At 39.9% G+C, this 20,087-nt stretch overlaps 1 protein-coding gene across 1 annotated transcript; it reads left to right on the forward strand.

Annotated features, from left to right (window-relative positions):
* The first annotated feature begins 1,557 nt into the window (after positions 1-1,557).
* On the forward strand, positions 1,558-12,294 carry LOC140476803 (interleukin-17C-like). Its single transcript, XM_072569597.1, has 3 exons — positions 1,558-1,575; positions 5,531-5,775; positions 12,048-12,294. Exons 1-3 carry the CDS (start codon positions 1,558-1,560, stop codon positions 12,292-12,294), a joined length of 510 nt encoding a protein of 169 aa, XP_072425698.1.
* The last annotated feature ends 7,793 nt before the right edge of the window (positions 12,295-20,087 follow it).

Below are 20,087 nucleotides of genomic sequence, written 5' to 3' on the forward strand. Positions count from 1 at the left end.
TTCTAGGTGAGACAGACTTGGGACCTACCCCCCTTCTCTGTCCTTGAGAGTGCAGAGCAATGAAAATAACCACAAACAAAAATTTCAAAAAGTGTCAAAAAAGGAGTCAGGTCAAGGGAAGAGTTCCTTAACACTTCAGCTAGAGAATAAAATGCTGCCATCAAAAGCTGTTGGGATGAACCCACTCTATCTCAATTGTCCATTCATTCTCTGGTATCAGTGAATACCCCACCAAATGTCACTGATTGTATAATTTTCCTTTCTATTTAGATAATGTATCATCATATTCTTAATAAACTGACTAAACTATATTAAAATTATTTACAAATACTCAACTGCCTATTTTGGCTGTGTGATTGCTGACTCAAAATTTTATAGAAGCTAACACCTGTCATTTACATGATCTTCCAGAAGGTATTTAATAATGTTGCGTGTAAGATCCTGTTGACTAAAACTACAGATCAAGGAATTAAAGACAAATTATTGACTTGATTGACCAAGTGTTCCAGCATTCTAATTCGCACCAACTCCTATTCACCCATCACCTCTTTCTGACTTATAAGAGCTCTCAATCAAACAACACTGATTTTTAAATCTCTCCATTCCTGCACTTTGTCTGTGCACTGCTCCAGCTTCACTACCCTTTGAGATATCTGCAGTTTGATAACACTGTTCATTTATGTACTCCCAACTTTAATCACTGCACCATTGGTGGCCATATCCTGAGTTGCCTTGACCCTAAACTTTGGATTTCCCTCCCTAAATATCTCTGCATTTCTTTCTTCCATAGAATAGAACAGAATCCCTACAGTGTGGAAACAGGCCATTCAGCCCAACAAGTCCACACTGACTCTCCGAAGAGTATCCCACCCAGATCCATTCCCCTACTACTCTACATTTCCCCTGACTAATGCACCTAGTCTACACATCTCTGAAAACTATGAAATATTTAGCATGGCTAATTCACCTAACCTGCACATCTTTGGACCGTGGGAGGAAACCCACGCAGACATGGGGAGAATGTGCAAACTCCACACAGGAGTTTAACCTTTCCTTTAAGATTCTCCTAATAAAGTAATCTCGGACTGGAGTGACTCCATCTTTGTGATGTCTCATTACTGTAACTGTGAAAGTAGGGTTCATCCCTGGTGTTTCGGGATTAGAATCTCTCACAAGGTTATCCATAGATTTCAGTTGGTACCTTAATAAACCCATACGATTGTGTTAATTTCCTGCTATGTCCTTGCAGACGCAGGTATTTTGCTTATGCTAGGTATTTAGTATACTGTAGTGTTGTCCCAGGTTGTTGAGTGCTTGCATGGACAAGAATGTTTGTCTCTTCATTGATCTGATATATTCAATAACATGTTTTTACAGGTTTTGATAAAAAAAAGCCTTAAGAAACAACGTCATTTGTCTAAACGAAGAATTATGCTTCATCTGCTGTATAACTCCTCCTGCAGAATTGGTAAAATAAATAGAAGAGTGAACTGGTAGAAAATAAGAGAAGGAAATTAAGAGAAACCCGAGATGGCAGCATCTGGAACGAATGTGAAAATGTGCTTACGGTCATTGGTAAGTGCATATAAATTGTGTTAACTTTTGAGAGTTAACTGAAGAGATAAAAGAAGGAAGAGGGTTAAAGCTTCCATAGGTATATAGGAAATGTTTGTAAGGAAATAAATAACCAAAGTAAATCTCGTTCCACTAAGGGTGAACCACAAAAACTATAATGGAGAGTAAGGAAATTGTAGATATGTAAGAAGGATTATAATTTACATCTATGTTGCCAATATAAGTAACAAAAACAATCTGCAAATAGTGGAGAGCCAGGAGTGTAGAGAGTAAGAAAATTAAAGCAATGGTGTTAATACAAAAATAATACTGGAGAGACTATTATTCTTTCTTAGTTGTCTACCCAAAGGCAGATCAATTTCATAGCATGGTGATCTCCATACCGGGGAAGGCAAGAAGACAGGTCCTGAATCTACCCCAGTCAGAATGGGGATTGAACTCCATGCTATTGGCACCAATTTCATCCACACTGGCTATTGAGCCAAATAAGCCAGGTTGATCTCCTATAAAGAGCATTGCAAAATCAGATGGATTTTTGCAACAATCGGCAATGATTACATGGTCAGCATTAGACCAGCTTATTTTTTGCTCCTTTACATACTGAGTTCAAATTTCACTGTCTGCCACAGTGGGATTTGAACTCATGTTCCCTGAACATTATCCTGGATTTACTGGATTAATAGTCCAGTAACATTTTTATCAGTGTGCCTTTGGGCAGAGCCAACATGGGATTTATGAAAGGGAAATCATGTTTGACAAACCTGTTAAGCGTTTTGTGAGGATGCAACTAGCAGGGTAGATATGAATGGGTGATGCAGTGTACTCAGACTTCCTAAAATAATTTGATAAAGGGCCACACAAGATATCATGCAAAGTTAGGGCTGATAGGTTTACGGGGTAATATATTAGCATGGATCAAAAATTAGATAATAGACAGGAAATAGTAATTAGGAAGAAAAACTTCATTTTCATGTTGCTGGACGATAGTTAGTGGGAAAACCAGAAGGATTGATACTTGAGCCTCAGCTATTTACTCCTTGAAAGTAGAGTTACAGATAGATAGGATAGTGAAGAAGGTGTTTGGTAAGCTTTCCTTTGTTGCACAAAGCATTGAGGAGAGATGTTGGGAGGTCATGTTGCGGCTGTACAGGACATCGGTTAGGCCACTTTTAGAAGATTGTGTGCAATTCTGGTCTCCATCCGATCAGAAAGATGTTGTGAAACTTGAAAGGATTCAGAAAAGATTTACAATGATGTTGCCAGGGTTGGAGGATTTAAGCTACAGGGAGAGCCTGAATAGGCTGGGGCTGTTTCCCTTGGAGCGTCGGAGACTGAGGTTACAGAAGGCATGGATAGGATAAATAGACAAGGTCTTTTCCCTGGGGTGGGAGAGTCCAGAACTAGACGGCATAGGTTTAGGGTGAGAGGAGAAAAATTTAAAAGGGAGCTAAGGGGCAACTTTTTCACGCAGAGGGTAGTGCGTGTATGGAATGAGCTTCCAGAGGAAGTGGTGGAGACTGATACAATTACAACATTTAAAAGGCTTGGATGGGTATATGAATAGGGACGGTTTAGCGGAATATGGGCCAAATGATGGCAAATGGGACTAGATTAGGTTAGGATATCTGATCAAACTGGATGAGTTAGACCGAAGGGTCTGTTTCTGTGTTGTACATCTTTATGACTACGATTCTACGAGTTAGATGAGGCAACTGAGTATAATGTATGCAAGGTTTCTGAAAATAAATTTTGAAATGGTCACAAATTAATATAGTCAGATTAAATAAGTGGGCAAGAATATGACTGTGTACTCCTGAGTATACAACCACCTGATGAAGGAGCAGCACTCTGAAAGCTAGTGCTTCCAAATAAACCTGTTAGACCATAACCTGGTGTTGTGTGATTTTTAGCTTTTATTACAAAGGAATTGGAGTGCGTATAAAGCTGTCTGACTGCAATCATGATGTGCAGCTATCTGACGAAGGAGTAACGCTTCGAAAGCTTGCACTTCCAAATAAACCTGTTGGACTATAACCTGCCGTTGATTGATTTTTAACTCTGACTGCAATTAAATAGAGCCTGAGTGAAACCTGACCTCACAAGTCTAAATCCTAAATCCTACTTGTCATACAATGTACAATGAAAGTTCACTCCACTAATTTCTGGGTCGAGGGAGGTGTCCTAACAAAAAATTGAGGGAAACTTGAGTCAACTAAGCCACTGTCCCCTAAAGTTTAGAAGAATGCGAGGTCATCTTACTTAAACATGTCCATTTTGTAAAGTCCTTTACAAGGTAGATACTGGGAGGATAAAAGGTCACTGGACTTGATTAATTCTGATGCTGCCAGACGTGCTGAGTTTTTCTAGCTCTTTGTGATTTCAGATGCTGGAAGAATATGCTTCCAATTGGGCTATCCAGAAATAAATACCACAACTTCTCGATAAGGGGCTGGCCATTTAGGATGGCGATAAGTAGAAATTTGTTCACTTTAGTATTGTAAATCTTTGGAATTCTATTAAGAGCTATTTCATTGATTATTTATAAGATGGTTCTCGACAGATTCTGGATATTGAGGGAACTAAATAGTTTAGAAATAGTGCAGGAAGATGGACTTGTGGTGGAAGATCTTATTTAATAGAGTAGGCTGGAAGAATTGATTGGCTAATATTTTCCCTATTGTGTTCTTATGTAAGAAAGGAAGGAAATAAACATATTGTTATAGTGCCTTTCATGTCTGTGTAGTTGACAGAGAAGAAAGTTACCTCAGAGTACAATGGGATCTTGATCAGATGGACCAATGCTGAGGAGTGGCAGATGGAGTTTAATTTATGGGTAAATGAGAGGTGCTGCATTTTGGAAAAGCAAATCAGAGCAGGACTTTTTTTTAGATTCTCTGTAGTGTGGAAACAGGCCCTTCGGCCCAACCAGTCCACACCAACCCTTTGAAGAGTAACACACCCAGACCCATTTCCCTCTGACGAATGCATCTAACACTATGGGTAATTTAACATGGCCAATTCACCTGACCCGCACATCTTTAGACTGTGGGAGGAAACTGGAGCACCCAGAGGAAACCCACGCAGAGGCTGGAATAGCCGTGCTAACCACTGAGCCACCATGCCGCCCCAACTTATACACTTAATGGTAGTGTTGCTGAACAAAGACAGCTTAGAATGCAGGTTCATAGTTCCTTGAAAGTAGAGTCGCAGGTAGATAGAATAGTGAAGGTGTTTGATATGCTTTCCTTTATTGGTCAGAGTATTGAGTATAGGAGTTGGGAGGTCATGTTGTGGCTGTATAGGACATTGGTTAGGCCACTTTTGGAATATTGTATGCAATTCTGGTCTCCTTCCTATTGGAAAGATGTTGTAAAACTTGAAAAGGACCAGAAAAGATTTACAAGGATGTTGCCAGGGTTGGAGGATTTAAGCTGTAGGGAGAGGCTGAACAGGCTGTGTTTCCCCTGGAATGTCAGAGACTGAGGTGTGACCTTATAGAGGCTTATAACATCATGAAGGGCATGGATAGGATAAATAGACAACATCTTTTCCCTGGAGTGGGGGAGTCCAGATCTAGAGGGCATAGGTTTAGGGTGAGAGAGGAAAGATTTAAAAGGAACCTAAGGGGCAAATCTTTCACACAGAGGGTGGTGCATGTATGGAATAAACTGCCAGCAGAAATGATGGAGGCTGGTGCAATTGCAGCATTTAAAAGGCATCTGGATGGGTATATGAATAGGAACAGTTTAGCGGGATATGGGCCAAGTGCTAGCAAATTGGACTAGATTACGTTGGGATATCTGGTCCGCATGGATGAGTTGGACTGAAGGGTCTGTTTCCATGCTGTACATCTCAAAGAACTTCATAAATAATTACATGTTTTTTTTGAAATACATTCATTGTTGTGTAAATTGTTTTAAACTTTATTATGCATTCAGTTGATTGTTTTTTCTAGATGGTGTTAATTGCTTTCATTGCAATAATTGATGCAAATGAACATATGGGATTACCTACCAATTGCAGAGATGAAATCCCACTTCATTTGCTAAAGAAGAGGATCAGCATCACACATCCTTCAAGTATTTTAACAGTGTTGGAAAGACATGATCAAAAGATAAATCACAGCTGCCCAGCATGGTCTCCTGAACTGCTGGCAAGTTCACACATTGAGGATAGGTCATTCTCACCTTGGAGCTACAGGTAAAATGAAATCTGAATTGTAGGTTTTTTTCTAGTAGTATTACTTTACTCCAAAAAAAGCTACTGATAGATCCATAGCTCTAAGATCCTAACTTAAGCAGGCAATGTGTGCAGGAACATGTTAGACTAGATTGAAGTTTATAAGTTAAAAGCTGCACACAATCTGTTGCATTGAATTGAATTCTATAAAAATATGGTGATCTTGGGTAGTAAGGCATTATGGGTGGAGCTGAGAAATAAGAAGGGTGCAGTTACATTGTTGGGGCTGTATTACAGACCTCCCAACAGTGAGTGTGAGGTAGAATAACAAATAGGTAAACAGATTATGAATAGATGTAGAGGCAATAGGGTAGTGGTGATGGGAGATTTTAGTATTCCCAACATTGACTGGGATACACTTAGCGTCAGAGGTCTGGATGGAGTAGAATTTGTATGAAGCATCCAGGAGAGTTTCCTAGAACAGTATGTCAATAGTCTGACAAGGGAAGGGGCCATAGAGGACCTGGTACTGGGGAGCAAGCCAGGGAAAGTGGTAGAAGTTGCAGTGGGAGATTTCTTTGGGAACAGTGACCACAATTCTGTAAGTTTTAGAATACTCGTAGATAAAGAAGAGAGCGGTCCTAAGGGAAGAGTACTAAACTGGGCCAAGGCCAATTATATCTAAATTAGGCAGGAGCTGGGAAATGTGGATTGGACACAGCTATTTGAAGGGAAGTCCACATTTGAGATGTGAGAAGCTTTCAAAGATAGGTTAACGATAGTGCAGGATAGGCATGTCCCGTTGAAGGGCAAGGTTCGTGAACCGTGGATGACAGGAGAAATTGTACGACTAGCCAAGAGGAAAAGGGAAGCATACATAAGGTCTAGGCAGCTAAGAACAGAACAGACTCTGGAGGAATATCGGAAGAGTAGGACAAGTCTTAAACAAGAATCAAGCAGGCTAAAAGGAGTCAGGGAATAGCTTTAGCACAGAATTAAGGAGAATCCCAAAGTATTTTATTTTTATATAAGAAGCAAGCGGGTAATTAGAGAAAGGATCTGTTCACTAAAAGATAATGAAGGAAAGCTGTGTGCCGAACCTGAGAGAATGAGTGAGATTCTGAATGATTATTTTGCATCAGTGTTCACTGAGGAGAGGAACATGATGAATCTTGAGATTACAGATAGAAGTTTGATTAGTCTGGATCGTGTTGGCATAAATAGGGAAGATGTGTTGGGTATGTTAGAGGTTATTAAGATGGACAAATCCCTGGGATCGAATGGGATCTATCCCAGGTTGCTGAGGGAGGCGAGAGAGGAAATAGCTGGAGCCCTGATAGATATCTTTGTGGCATCCTTAAATACAGGTGAGGTGTCGGAGGACTGGAAGGTTGCTCATGTTTTCTCCCCATCCAAGAAGGGTAGTAGGGATATTCCGGGTAACCACAGACAGTGAGCCTGACGTTGGTGATGGGGAAGTTGCTGGAGAGGATACTGAGAGATAGGATCTATTTACATTTAGAAAAGAATGAGCTTATCAGTGACAGGCAACATGGTTTTGTGTGGGGGAGATCGTGCCTTACCAGAGTTCTTCGAGGATGTGACCAAGTTGTTAGATGAAGGAAGGGCTGTTGATGTCATATAAATGGATTTTAGTAAGGTGTTTGATAAGGTTCCCCAATGTAGACTAATGGAGAAAGTGAAGTCACATGGTGCGCAGGGTGTTCTAGCTAGGTGGATAAAGAACTGGTTGAGCAACAGAAAACAGAGAGTAATAGTTGAAGGGAGTTTCTCAAAATGGAGAAAGGTGACCAACGGTGTTCCACAGGGGTCAGTATTGGGGCCACTGTTGTTTGTAATATGCATAAATGATTTAGAAGACGGCACTGTTGGTATGATCAGCAAGTTTGCAGATGACACAAAGATTGGTGGAGTAGCAGAAAGCATAAGGGACTGTCAGAGAATACAAGAGAATATAGATAGACTGGAGAGTTGGGCAGAAAAGTGGCAGATAGCTTTCAATCCAGACAAATGTGAGGTGATGCATATCGGCAAGTCTAATTCTAGAGCGAATTATACAATGAATGGAAGAGCCTTGGGAAAAAAATTGATGGGCAGAGAGATCTGGGAGTGCAGGTCCATTGTATCCTGAAGGTTGCTGCACAGGTGGATAGAGTGGTCAAGAAGGCATATAGTATGCTTGCCTTCATTCGACAGGGTATTGAGTATAAGAGCTGGCAGGTCATGTTAAAATTGTACAAGATGTTAGTTTGGCCGCATTTAGAATACTGTGTACAGTTCTGGTCGCCACATTACCAAAAGGATGTAGATACTTTGGAGAAGGTGCAGAGAAGGTTTACGAGGATGTTGCCTGGTATGGAAGGTACAAGCCATGAAGGGAGGCCGAGGAGGTTAGGTTTATTTTCACTAGAAAAAAGGAGATTGAGAGGGGACCTGACTGAGGTTTACAAAATCATGAAGGGTATAGACAGGGTGGATAGAGACAAGCTTTTTCCCAGGGTGAAGGATTCAATAATGAGAGGTCATGCTTTCAAGGTGAGAAGTGGAAAATTTAAGGGGCAATACACGCGGCAAGTACTTCACACAGAGGGTGGTGGGCGTTTGGAACGCGTTGCCAGCAGAGGTGGTAGAGGCAGGCACGGTAGATTCATTTAAGATGCATTTAAGGTGGGGAGCTGAGGGATACAGATGCTTAGAATTGACCAACAGGTTTAGACAGTACATTTGGATCGGCTCAGGCTTGGAGGGCCAAAGGGCCTGTACCTGGCTGTAAATTTTCTTTGTTCTTTAATTTGTATACTTGGTTCCTGACCTTATTACAACCATGGTCCAAACATGGACATAAGAGCTGAACTGTAGAGTTGAGTTAAAAATCATACAGCACGAGATTATAGTCCAACGGGTTTATTTGGAAGTACTAGCTTTCATAGTGCTGCTTCTTCATCAGGTAACGAGTGGTGCAGGATCATAAGACACAGAATTTATAGCAAAAGTTCACAAAGTTGAGGTGAGAGTTAGAGATTGAAGCAGTCCATGTTCATATACAGCAAGCCTCGGAACAATATCCAGGCTTAAGTAGATAATTAGTCAGTAACATGATGGCAATGGCCATCTCCAATGAAAATGAATCTAACATTACACTTTGTGGCATTATTATCACTGTCAACATCATATGAGGTCACCCATTGACCAGAAACTGAACTCGACTAACCATACCGTGGTGGCAAGATTTGGACAGAGCCCAAGAATTATGCAGTGAATAGCTCGCCTCCTATCTCCCAAATACCTGTTCTCCATCTACAAGGGAAATGTCAGGACCATGACTGAATACTCTCTACTGGCTTGGATGAGTGCAGTTCCTAAAGTACTTAGGAGGTATGACTCCATTCAGGACAAAGCAGCCTGCCAGACTGGCACCCCATCTCTTGCCTTCAATATCACTCTATTCAACACTCTGTTCAGTGACAGAGTGCACCATCTACAAAATGCACTGTAGGAAATCACCAAGGGTTCTCTGACAGCACCTTTCAATCCAGAACCTTTATCACTTAGAAGAATAAGGGCAACAGGGGAAGCTCACCATCACCATGCAAGTTCCCTTTCATGCTGCACCCAATTCTGGCTTGGAACTGTATCACCATTCCTTTATTGTTAGTGAGTCTAAATCCTGCAACTTCTTTCTTCACAACATTGTCCTAAAACCTCAAGGAATGAAGTGATTAAAGAAGGTAGATCACTACTATCTTCCGCAGGGTAACTGGACAATAAATGTTCACCCAGCCAGCGATGCTCAAAAACCATGAATGAATAAAAAAAATCAGATCTATTCACCACCACTTCTTGCTACCATCAGTCACAGTGCTGTAAGTCATCTAATCCTGAAATTTCCTCCAGTAAACCATTGGAAAGATCAAAGTCATTTATGACAGACCTCATTGTGAGACTCCATTCATTTCCCATTCTATTCCTTCTTCCATTGAATCCCACATCCAACTATCTATACAAACACAAACCATCTATGTTTTACAGCCTGCATTCTATTGGATGCCAAAACCTGTTTGTCTATCCATTCTGTCCTTGCTAACTATGTTAGCTCCTAATTCAAAACATTCCCATTTGAAACTTTCCACTTCATATTTAATTTCTTCATGGCCTCTTCTCTCCCTAATTGTGTAACTTTGGTCAACCCTACACTGTTCCTTAAAGTTCCTAGCCCTAACCTTGTGCAAGGGCCAATCATCTTCTGCCCTGTTCACTTTGTCCCATCAATGGCAACAGTGCCAATGTGCTGAAAGCTCCATATTTTGGATTTCTCTCCCTAAACATGCTTTTCTTTGCACACTACTCTTTTCATTAAACAATAGTTTACATTTATAAATTGGTACTAACATGGTAAAGCAGCCCTAACTTATTTTCAGGAATAATTATCAAACAAAATCTGAAACCGAACCACTTGAGAAGACATTAGGAGAGGTGAGCATCGTAAAAGCTGAAAAGGAAACAGAAACTGAGAGTTAGGAAAGAAGTTCCAAAGCTCATGCGCAAATATTTAGAGTCATAGGCATACAGCATGGAAACAGACTCTTTGGTCCAACCAGTCCATGCCAGAATACCAACTAAACTAGTTCCACCTGCATGCTCCTGGCCCATATCCCTCCAAACTGTTCCTATTCATACATCTATCCAAATGTCTTTTAAAATGTTGTGATTGTACTCACATCCACTACTCCCTCAGGGAGTTCATTCCATGCGCAAACCATCCTCTGTGTAAAGTATTTGCCTTTTTTATTGTCTCTCTCCTCTCACCTTAAAATGTGCCCCCAAGTCTTTAAATGTCTCATCCTAGGGAAAAGGTAACTACATCTATACCCCTCATTATTTACAAACTTCTAGAAGGTCACCACTCAAACTCCTACACTCCAATGAAAAAACGTCCCAGCCTTTCTTTATAACTCAAATCTTTCATACCCGGCAACATTCTGCTTAATCTCTCTGAACCCTCTCCAGCTTAATAGTATCCTTCCTATAACTAGGCAATCAGGATTGGACACTGTATTCCAGAAAAGGCATTACCAAAGCCCTATACAACCTCAACATAATTTCCCAACTTCTATACTCAAAGGCAAGTAAGGCGAATGCTTTTTTAACCACCCTGTCCACGTGATGCAAACTTGAAAGATATACGTATCTGAACCCCTAGGTCCCTCTGTTCCACACACTACTCAAGGCCCTACCATTAATTGTATGAGCCCTACCCTTGATTGTTGTACCAAAATGCAATACCTCGCATTTATCCAGGTTGAACTCCATCAGCCCATTGACCCATTTGATCAAGATCCCTTTGTAATCTTAGAAAACCTTCTTCACTGTCTACTATGCCACAAATTTTGGTGTCATCTGTAAACTTACTAATGATTCTTTCTATATTTGAACAAGCTTTCTCTTTGCATCATTCTTTTTCAGTTGGCACATCCATAAAACACATTTTGCTATATTAACATAACATATATTAGTAGTCACATAAGCGAAAATACATATCAGAAATTCAGACAAAGATGTCAGTGTGGTCCAATGCAGACCTTCAGTCAAATTGACAGTGTGCTTTAATCCATAAAAAGAGGAGACCATTGAATCTCTCGTGCTTTTTCTGCCAACCAATTAGATCATGACAGATCTGTATCTTAACTCTGCCTATCATGCTTTAATATCCTTGCTCAACAAAAATCTTCAATTTAAGTTTTGAAATTTTCAATTAACTTCTAGCCTCAGCAGCTTTTAGGAGGAAAGATAGTTTAAGTTTTTTCTCTCCCTTTGCATGATGATGTGCTTCCTGAAAAAACCTTTAAATAGTGTGACTGTTCTGATTCCTTGATCTGGACTCTCCACTAAAGGATTTAGTTTGTAATATTGGATCAATTTATAATTTTAAACACCTCATACACCAGTTCTCCTAAACCTAAAGCAATACAAATTGTCATTAAAACTTGTTCATATAATTTAAACCTTTCAGCTCTACTTTCATTCTGGTGAATCCTCATTGCACCTATTTCAGGGCTGATATGTGTTTCCTGAAGCGCAGTGTCCATTAATAAATGCTATTACTCTAAATGGGGCCTGATCAAAGCTCTTTTAGCTTTCGATGCTTTGCACTAGATGGAAGCAGTGTGATTTGCACAGGCATGTCTATACTATGGGATACAGCATGTGCATAGCTCATGAACTTAAATTAAAATATTTACAACTTTAACAAATTCTACTTTCCACTGGTCTAGGATTAATGAGGACCCTAAACGTATCCCCGCAACGATTCCAGAAGCTGTTTGTCTGTGTCGTGGCTGCATCAGCTTTAGTAAGATGAAGCATACATTGGATTACATCTCAGTACCTGTGACAACTACCATGCAGGTCTATTATCACACATCTTGTGGAGGACATAAGTTTCAGTATGAAACTAAATGGATTGAAATTGCTGTTGCTTGTACGTGCATTGCCCCAAAGATGGGTTTAACTTATTCATAGTAGATGCATGTGCCTTGCTGTAATTGTATCTGTATTTTGCAGAATAATAGAACTGAACTAAGATACTTTGAACTGTATTTCCACTGTGTTGCAACTTTCTACTGTACTGAATCGGGTTGTCCTTGAGGGAGAGACATACAATGCACCTCTAAAGAAATATTTGAGAAAGATCTGCACTTTTTGCTGATGCATTGTACTTACAACAGTTTTGCTTTAGTATGAAAGGAAAGTACTTCAAGTGATTTTCCCCCTTCCCCACCATCCTATTACTGTGGTTGCCTCTAAGTTTCAAAACACCTCCATTCCCTCAAGATATCTCTGCTCCTCTGATTCTGTGATCCCAAATTTAAATACACCACTGTTAGCAGCCATGTCTTCAGCTCATTGGTTCTTAATCTCCTGAGTTCCCTCATCAAATCTCTCCACCTCTCGTTCTCCTTTATGACTGTCCTTAAATCCTATAGCTTTAACTAAGCTTTTTGTTGTTTATCCTAATATCTTTTTCTGATAATCAGGTATAAACCACTTTAAAAAAAGTATTTGTGAGACGTGAACCTTCATTTCTGGGCTGGCATTTATTGCCCATCCCTAGTTTCCATTGAGGTGTAGTGAGCTGCCTCCCTCAACTGCTGCAGTTCATGTGCTGTAGGTAGACCCATGGGGTGTAAGAGAGAGAGGAAGAGGGTCATCTATTAACATCCCATCAGGGCAGGCAGGTCATGAATGTCTACATATTCTGCCTGCCTTAGTGTCAAAGGTCAAGGTTCATTGTCTGCTGTGGCTGATGTGGAAAGCTTGAAATATGACAGTATGGTTGACTGCTTAGCCTCATGCATTTTTCTATCATACAGTTCTTTATAGGTACTCAAAGCATCCTGCAAACCTGAACCTAGTACCCTTTCAAACTTAAAGTCATACTTTTCCACAATCATTGCAGCAATATCAATCATAGCGAAAATATCATGCAGTGCTTCATGCTCAGTTCCTGGATTACTTCACTTTCGGGCCGTTTGCTATTGCATTTGGTTTCGGATTCATATAGTTTCCCCTTTCAATTGCATCAGCTCTTCATCTGTTAATTCTTGATTATCGGATGCCAAAACCTCTTCAACATCATCTTTGTCAACTTCGACAAACCCAGCCTCCTTAGCCAAGTCATTACTGCTGTATTTATTATTGTTGGTTCGAAGCTTTTAAAATTGTTCACTGCATCGGGACACAGTTTCTCCAAACACCACTTCTCATCAAGCCTGTTAGCCTATTGAGAGCATCTCCAAGGCTGGCGATTGCCAATTTCATATTGTACTGTTTCCAGATCTCTCACATGCTTCAGAGTTGCCCTGTCTGTCAATGGCACTTACAATAAAATGCATCACATTTTTGCATATAGTAAGCCTTAATTGTGGCTATTAAGCCTTGGTCACATGGTTGCAGCAATGACATCATATTTGATGGTAAGAACGCAACACGAATGTTATCACCATTCTCAGCAATGCCAGGTGGATAAGGAGCACAGTTATCAACAATCACAAGACATCAATTATTGAGGTTATTTTCTCTCCAGTATTTTTCAACAAAAGGACATGTACTAAGAAAATCACTTGGGTATTCCAAACACTTGGATGTGAACAAAACACAACCGGAAGTGTATTCTTATCAACACCTTTAAGTGCCCTCGGATTTTCTGAATGGAACTCTAGTAGAAGCCTAAGGACAGCATCATTAGTGGCGTAAATAGTAGGCATTAGGGTAAACCCGTGCTTTGAGGCCTCGTGTCCCTTGGCCTGCTTTTCTTCCATAAAAATAAATGTCTTGCTCAGCAATTTTTTCCAATAAATTCCAGAATAACCAACTTCTGTAATTACAGTATTTTTCAACAAAAGGACTAACAGTCAAGCAATATATTTTGCCACTTTGCTACTAGCAAAACCAATAGTAACTTTGGCAGCTTTCAAGATTCCTTCTCTCTGTGTGTAAACAGTACAATAAGTGGATGCAGGCAAGTTCAAGCACGCACAATGTCTTTATTTCATTGACCAGCCTTACAAGCTCTCTGAGGCTTTTCTGAGACCTTAGAACACATCTTGCTAATGGATGCACAAAACAAATCGAGATAAAACACAGATGCTCACAAACACAGTTCAAAGCTATGGCAGCTTGATGCTGAGATGCTGAGTGTCCTACCTGAGGAAAGCGCTTGGCGGTGTGACTCTCACTGTGCGCACTTTTTCGTAAAAGCAAAAATTCTTTTTCGGTTAGCAAAAACAGGTACTAAAGTCATCAAAATGAATTGACATAAAGTGAACGTTGTTAGTTTCTTACCGGTATGAGAAAGCAAGGTACAAAAGATCCATCATAAAAATGCAAGTGCATTCAGACTACTTAGGCTGCATTGAGTAAAACCAAGTATAATGTAAAATGAAAATGCGTTTGAACATACGGAAATTCTGACTTTTTAAAATGTAAAAATGTGTAGCTACTTGCTTTTAAATTAATTAAACAGACCCTACAAAAGTTTGAGCAGCTTTTCCAAACATTTCCCCAGGTGACACCTCAATTCCAAAAGACATCCTGATTCACTATCTGGTAGGCAAAAAATAAAATAAAGACACAACAAGGGAGAGCAGAAGGAAAGAGGCTGTTTCTGTCGCTGAGTCCTCTGGAAGATAAAGAAAATCTTAATCTAAAGTATACAAAGTAAAATAAAACGAATGTTTACAGCACAGGAGACGTTTCAGCCCACTCTGCCTGTACTAACCCTGAAAAAGCTATCAAGTTTGCCCTTTCCCCTTAGACCTGTAAATTTGTTAAAATATTATCCAATTCTATTTTAGACATTATTTTTGATTCTGCTTTACACAATTTATCAGGTAATGTAATTCATGGTCTGTATTTTATTCCCTTTCATGTCTCTGCTGATTCTTTTGCCAATTACCTAGGTTACTTGGAACTTCTTGTTCAAGTAGTCAAACTTTCCTTGACAGTATCCCTCATGCCTGGACACACTTGTATTCAATCAGAAAAAAACATTTTCATACTTCACACTTCGGTGCTGTTTGCACTTGAAATAAAAGCAAAACATTTTTTTTTAAAAACCTGTGTGAAAAGCAGTCACCTGGAGGCATTTTTAAAAAAAAAATCAAACCTCAAATATACTGACTTATCCAAAAATAACAGCTTCAAACTACATATTAGGGCTTAGTCTTTCTCATTAACAATTCTAAGGAATGGTAACACAGTGGTTAATTGACAGATCTAGTAATCAGAGGTCTTGACTTATGATTTAGAGACTCATATCCAACCACGAATACTATGCGATTTAAAGTTCAGTTATAGAGTCATCAAAAAGTACAGCACGGAAACAGACACTTCGGTTCAACTCGTCCAGGCTGACCAGATATCCTAAACTAATCTAGTCCCATTTGCCAGCACTTGGCCCATATCCCTCTAAACCCTTCCTATTCATGTACCCATCCAGATGTATTTTAAACGTTGTAATTGTACCAGCTTCCACCACTTCCTCTGGCAGCTCATTCCGTACATGCATCATCCTCTGCATAAAAAGTTGCCCCTTAGGTCCCTTTTATACCTTTTCCCTCTGATCTTAAACCTATGCCCTCTAGTTCTGGATTCTCCAACCCAGGGAAATGACTTTGTCTATTTATCCTACCCATGCCTCCCATGATTTTATAGGGATAACAACCCCAGCCTATTCAGCCTCACTTTACAGCTCAAATCCTCCAACCCTGGCAACATCCTTGTAAATACTTTCTGAACTCTCAAGTTTCACAACATCCTTTCTATAGGGGGAAGATCAGAATTGCATGTAGTATGCAAAAGTGGCCTAACCAATGTTCTGTACAGCTACAATATGACCTCCCAACTCCTATACTCAATGCTCTGTCCAATAAAGGAAAGCATACCAAATGCCTTCTTCACTATCATATCTACCTCCGACTCTACTTTCAAGGAACTATGAAGCTGCACTCCAAGGTCTCTTTGATCATCAACATTCCCTCAGACCTTACCACTAGGTGTATAAATCCTGCTCTGATTTGCTTTTTCAAAATGCAGCATCTCACATTTATCTAAATTAAGCTCCATCTGCCATACCTCAGCCCACTGATCAAGATCCTGTTGCACTCTTAAGTAACTTTCTTCACTGTCCACTACACCTCCAATTTTGGTGTCATCTGCAAACTTACTAACTATATCTCTTATGCTCACATCCAAATCATTTATATAAATGACAAAAAGTAGAGGACCCAACAACGATCCTTGCGGCACTCCACTGGTCACAGGCCTCTAGTCTGAAAGGCAACCCTCCACCACGACCCTCTGTCTTCTACTCCTACTGCCCTTTTACTCTTCAAAGGATTCACTCAATCTATCCTGTCTATACCTAACATACGCTTCAATTTCTCCAGTCATCCAGCATTCCCTAATTCTACCAGCCTCTCCTTTCACCCTAACATGAATATACTGTCTCTGGACTCCCGTTATCTCATTTTTAAAGGCTTTCCATTTCTCAGCCGTCCCTTTACCTGCGAACATCTGTCCCCAATCAGCTTTTGAAAGTTCTTGCCGAATACCATCAAAATTAGCCTTCCTCCAATTTAGAACATCACCTTTTAGATTTTGTCTGTCTTTTTCCATCACTATTTAAAAACTAATAGAATTATGGTCGCTAGCCCCAAAGTGTTCCCCTATTGACACTTCAGTCACCTGCCCTGCCTTATTTCCCAAGAGTAGATCAAGTTGTGCACCTTCTCTAGTAGGGACATCCACATACTGAAACAAAATCTTTCTTGTACACACTTAAATTCCAGTCCATCTAAACCCTTAACACTATGGCAGTCCCAGTCTATGTTTGGAAAGTTAAAATCCCTTACCATAACCAGCGTTTTAGTCTTACAGATAACTGAAATCTCCTTACAAATGTGTTTCTCAATTTCCCACTGTCTATTAGGGGGTGTAGAATACAATCCCAATAAGGTGACCTTCCTTTTCTTATTTCTCAATTCCACCCAAATAACTTCCCTGGACGTATTCCCAGGAATGTACTCCCGAAGTACAGCAGTAATGCGATCCCTTATCAAAAACGCCCCCGCCTTTCTATCCTTCCATAACATTTGTCTCCTGCAACATTAAGCTGCCAGCCTTGCCCATCCCTGAACCACATTTCTGTAATTGCTTTGATATCCCAGTCCCATGTTCCTAACCGTACTCTGAGACTCTCTGCCATCCCTGTTAGGCTTCTTGCATTGAACTAAATGCAGTTTTAATTTAGCAGCCCAACCTTGTCCTCTGCTTTGTTCCTTTCTGTCCTGACTGTTTGACTTGGCCCCTTTCCCAACTGTACCAGTCTCAGATTGATCTCTTTCCTCACTATTCCCCAAGGTCCATTCCCCACCACCTAACTAGTTTAAATCCACCCCAGCAGCTCTAGCAAATCTCCCTGCCAATATATTAGTCCCCTTCCAGTTCAGGTGTAATCCATCCTTCTTGTATAGGTCACAACTACCCCAGAAGAGATTCCAATGATCCAAAAATGTGAACCCTTCTCCCATGCACCAGCTCCTCAGCCATGCATTCATCTGCTCTATCTTCCTATTCCTATCCTCATTAGCTCATATCTGTTGTAATCCAGATAATACTACCTTCAAGGACCTCCTTTTTAAATTCCTGCCCAACTTTCTACATTGTCCCTTCAGAATCACATCCTGCTCCCTTCCTATATCGTTGGAAATAATGTTCCCTCTCCCCTATGTGAACATTTTGCACTCTCTCTGAGAGATCCTTAATCATGACACCTGGGAGGCAACAGGCCATTCTGATCTTTCGCTGCTGGCTGCAGAAATGTCTGTCTGTGCCTCGAACCAGAGACTCCCCATGACAATCGATCGCTTGGAACCTGACATACCCCTCAGTACATTAGAGCGTGTTTCGCTACCAGAAACTTGGTTGTTCATACTACATTCCCCTGAGAGTCCATCACCCCTACATTTTCTAAGAAAGCATACTTGTTTGAAATGGGAATAGCCACAAAGACTCCTAAAAACTACTAAAAACGGAATCTAAATCTAAATCAATAGAAGCTAATCTTATTCCAGGTGACCAGAAAAGTACTGAACTATTGTAAAACCCATCTTATTCATTAAGGTTCTACACCCATGTACATAGTCTCGCCTATATGTGGCTCAAGACCAACAGTAATGTGGTTAAATATTAACTGCCCTCTAAACTGGCAATTATAGATAACTGTTGATCTTGCCAACAATACCAACATTCTGTGAGTGAATTGATGGAAAAATTATTTTGGGTATTCTATGAAGTATCAGTTTAGTAGAACTTGAGCACAGAAACATTTAATTCAACCCAACTGATACATGCTAGTATTCATGCATCACATGAGTCTCATTTCACTGTTTCAAATAACTGTTGATTCTTTTCTGCTTCATGCACTTAATTTGCCACATCTTAAAAATCTGTTATTTACTTTAATAAAATGAATAGAAGCAAGTTCCATTTTCCCACTATGGTCTGGGTAAAGAAATTTAATCTGAACAGTAGTTTCCTAAGCAACATTGCTGCTTCTAGACATTTCCTGACCAAAAAAAGCTGATTGTTGCCACATTAGCCATATTTTGCATCCTTTAGAAATCAAAAAGCTGTTATGATTGTGAGCAGAGTTTGTAGAAGTGCAATGCACTGTATTCGTGTTTTTTTTCTGTTGGATAATCATTCCTGTGAAGCACCTTGGATCATTTTACTATGTTGAGGATTCTATGGTCAGAATTTTGTTGAACTGATGTAGATGAAAATGGAATGTGCTGATAAACTCAGCAGGTCTGGTGGCATCTGTACAGAAAGAAACAATTAACATTTCAAGTCCAATATGACTCTCCTGCGGAACTTCTGTTCGAAAGAGGAATTATTTGAGTCAAAATGTTAAGTCTATTTCTCTCTCCACAGATACTGCCAGACCTGCTGAGTTTATCAACACACTCTGTTTTCATTTTAAATTTTGCTTTTACCTCGTTCTTGAGGGAGAACCCAGTCTGGTCAGAAAACTGACAGGAATGCCCTGGGGGGGGGGAATGTCTGGTTGAATCAAGTGCCCTTCAGATATTTAATTACTGCTGTTGAGCTTTTCTGCAATTGTGCCTCTAAGTCATACAGTGGCCAACTTCAAAGGTCCTGAAATAAGGTATTTTCTTAGTATCTGAGAATAAGTATTCAGAATATAGTAAGAGTGTTCCTTGAAGAACGTTAAAAATATGTTGCTTGTACGGATATTTCAAACTTGTATCCAAGAAAAACAAATGCTGGGAATAATTGTAATGTGAAAAATGGGCACCCCTCCCAAAGTCTGTTTTCACAGACTTCAATTGGGAGAGAAATACAATAAGTGAGAAATTTTTTAAGGCCAGTTTTACACCAATCATACATTAAAAGTGTTAGAGAAAGGAGCTAGTTATACAGCGGTTTCTCATTTAATTTTTGAAACAATGTATTAACTGTGTCCTGCAGGTAGCACAAGCTTTTAGTGTAAAAAAAGACACCAGGTTTTTAGTGAAAGAGCAAAATATTGATGCCAGATCCATGTTCCAGATAAATTGTTCTGCCTAATTTGTTTACAGGAGCTAATAAATTTTCTATAATAAATATTGTGTGAAACGATTTGTTAAATATTATGCATGATGCATGTTCCTGCACTTGAGAGTTGTGATTTACCTGAATTGAACATGAGCTTTCAAGGAGCTACTGGAAATGAAGATTTTTAAAAAATG

The sequence above is a fragment of the Chiloscyllium punctatum genome, chromosome 5, assembly GCF_047496795.1.
Source record: "Chiloscyllium punctatum isolate Juve2018m chromosome 5, sChiPun1.3, whole genome shotgun sequence".
Taxonomy (NCBI): Eukaryota; Metazoa; Chordata; class Chondrichthyes; order Orectolobiformes; family Hemiscylliidae; genus Chiloscyllium; species Chiloscyllium punctatum.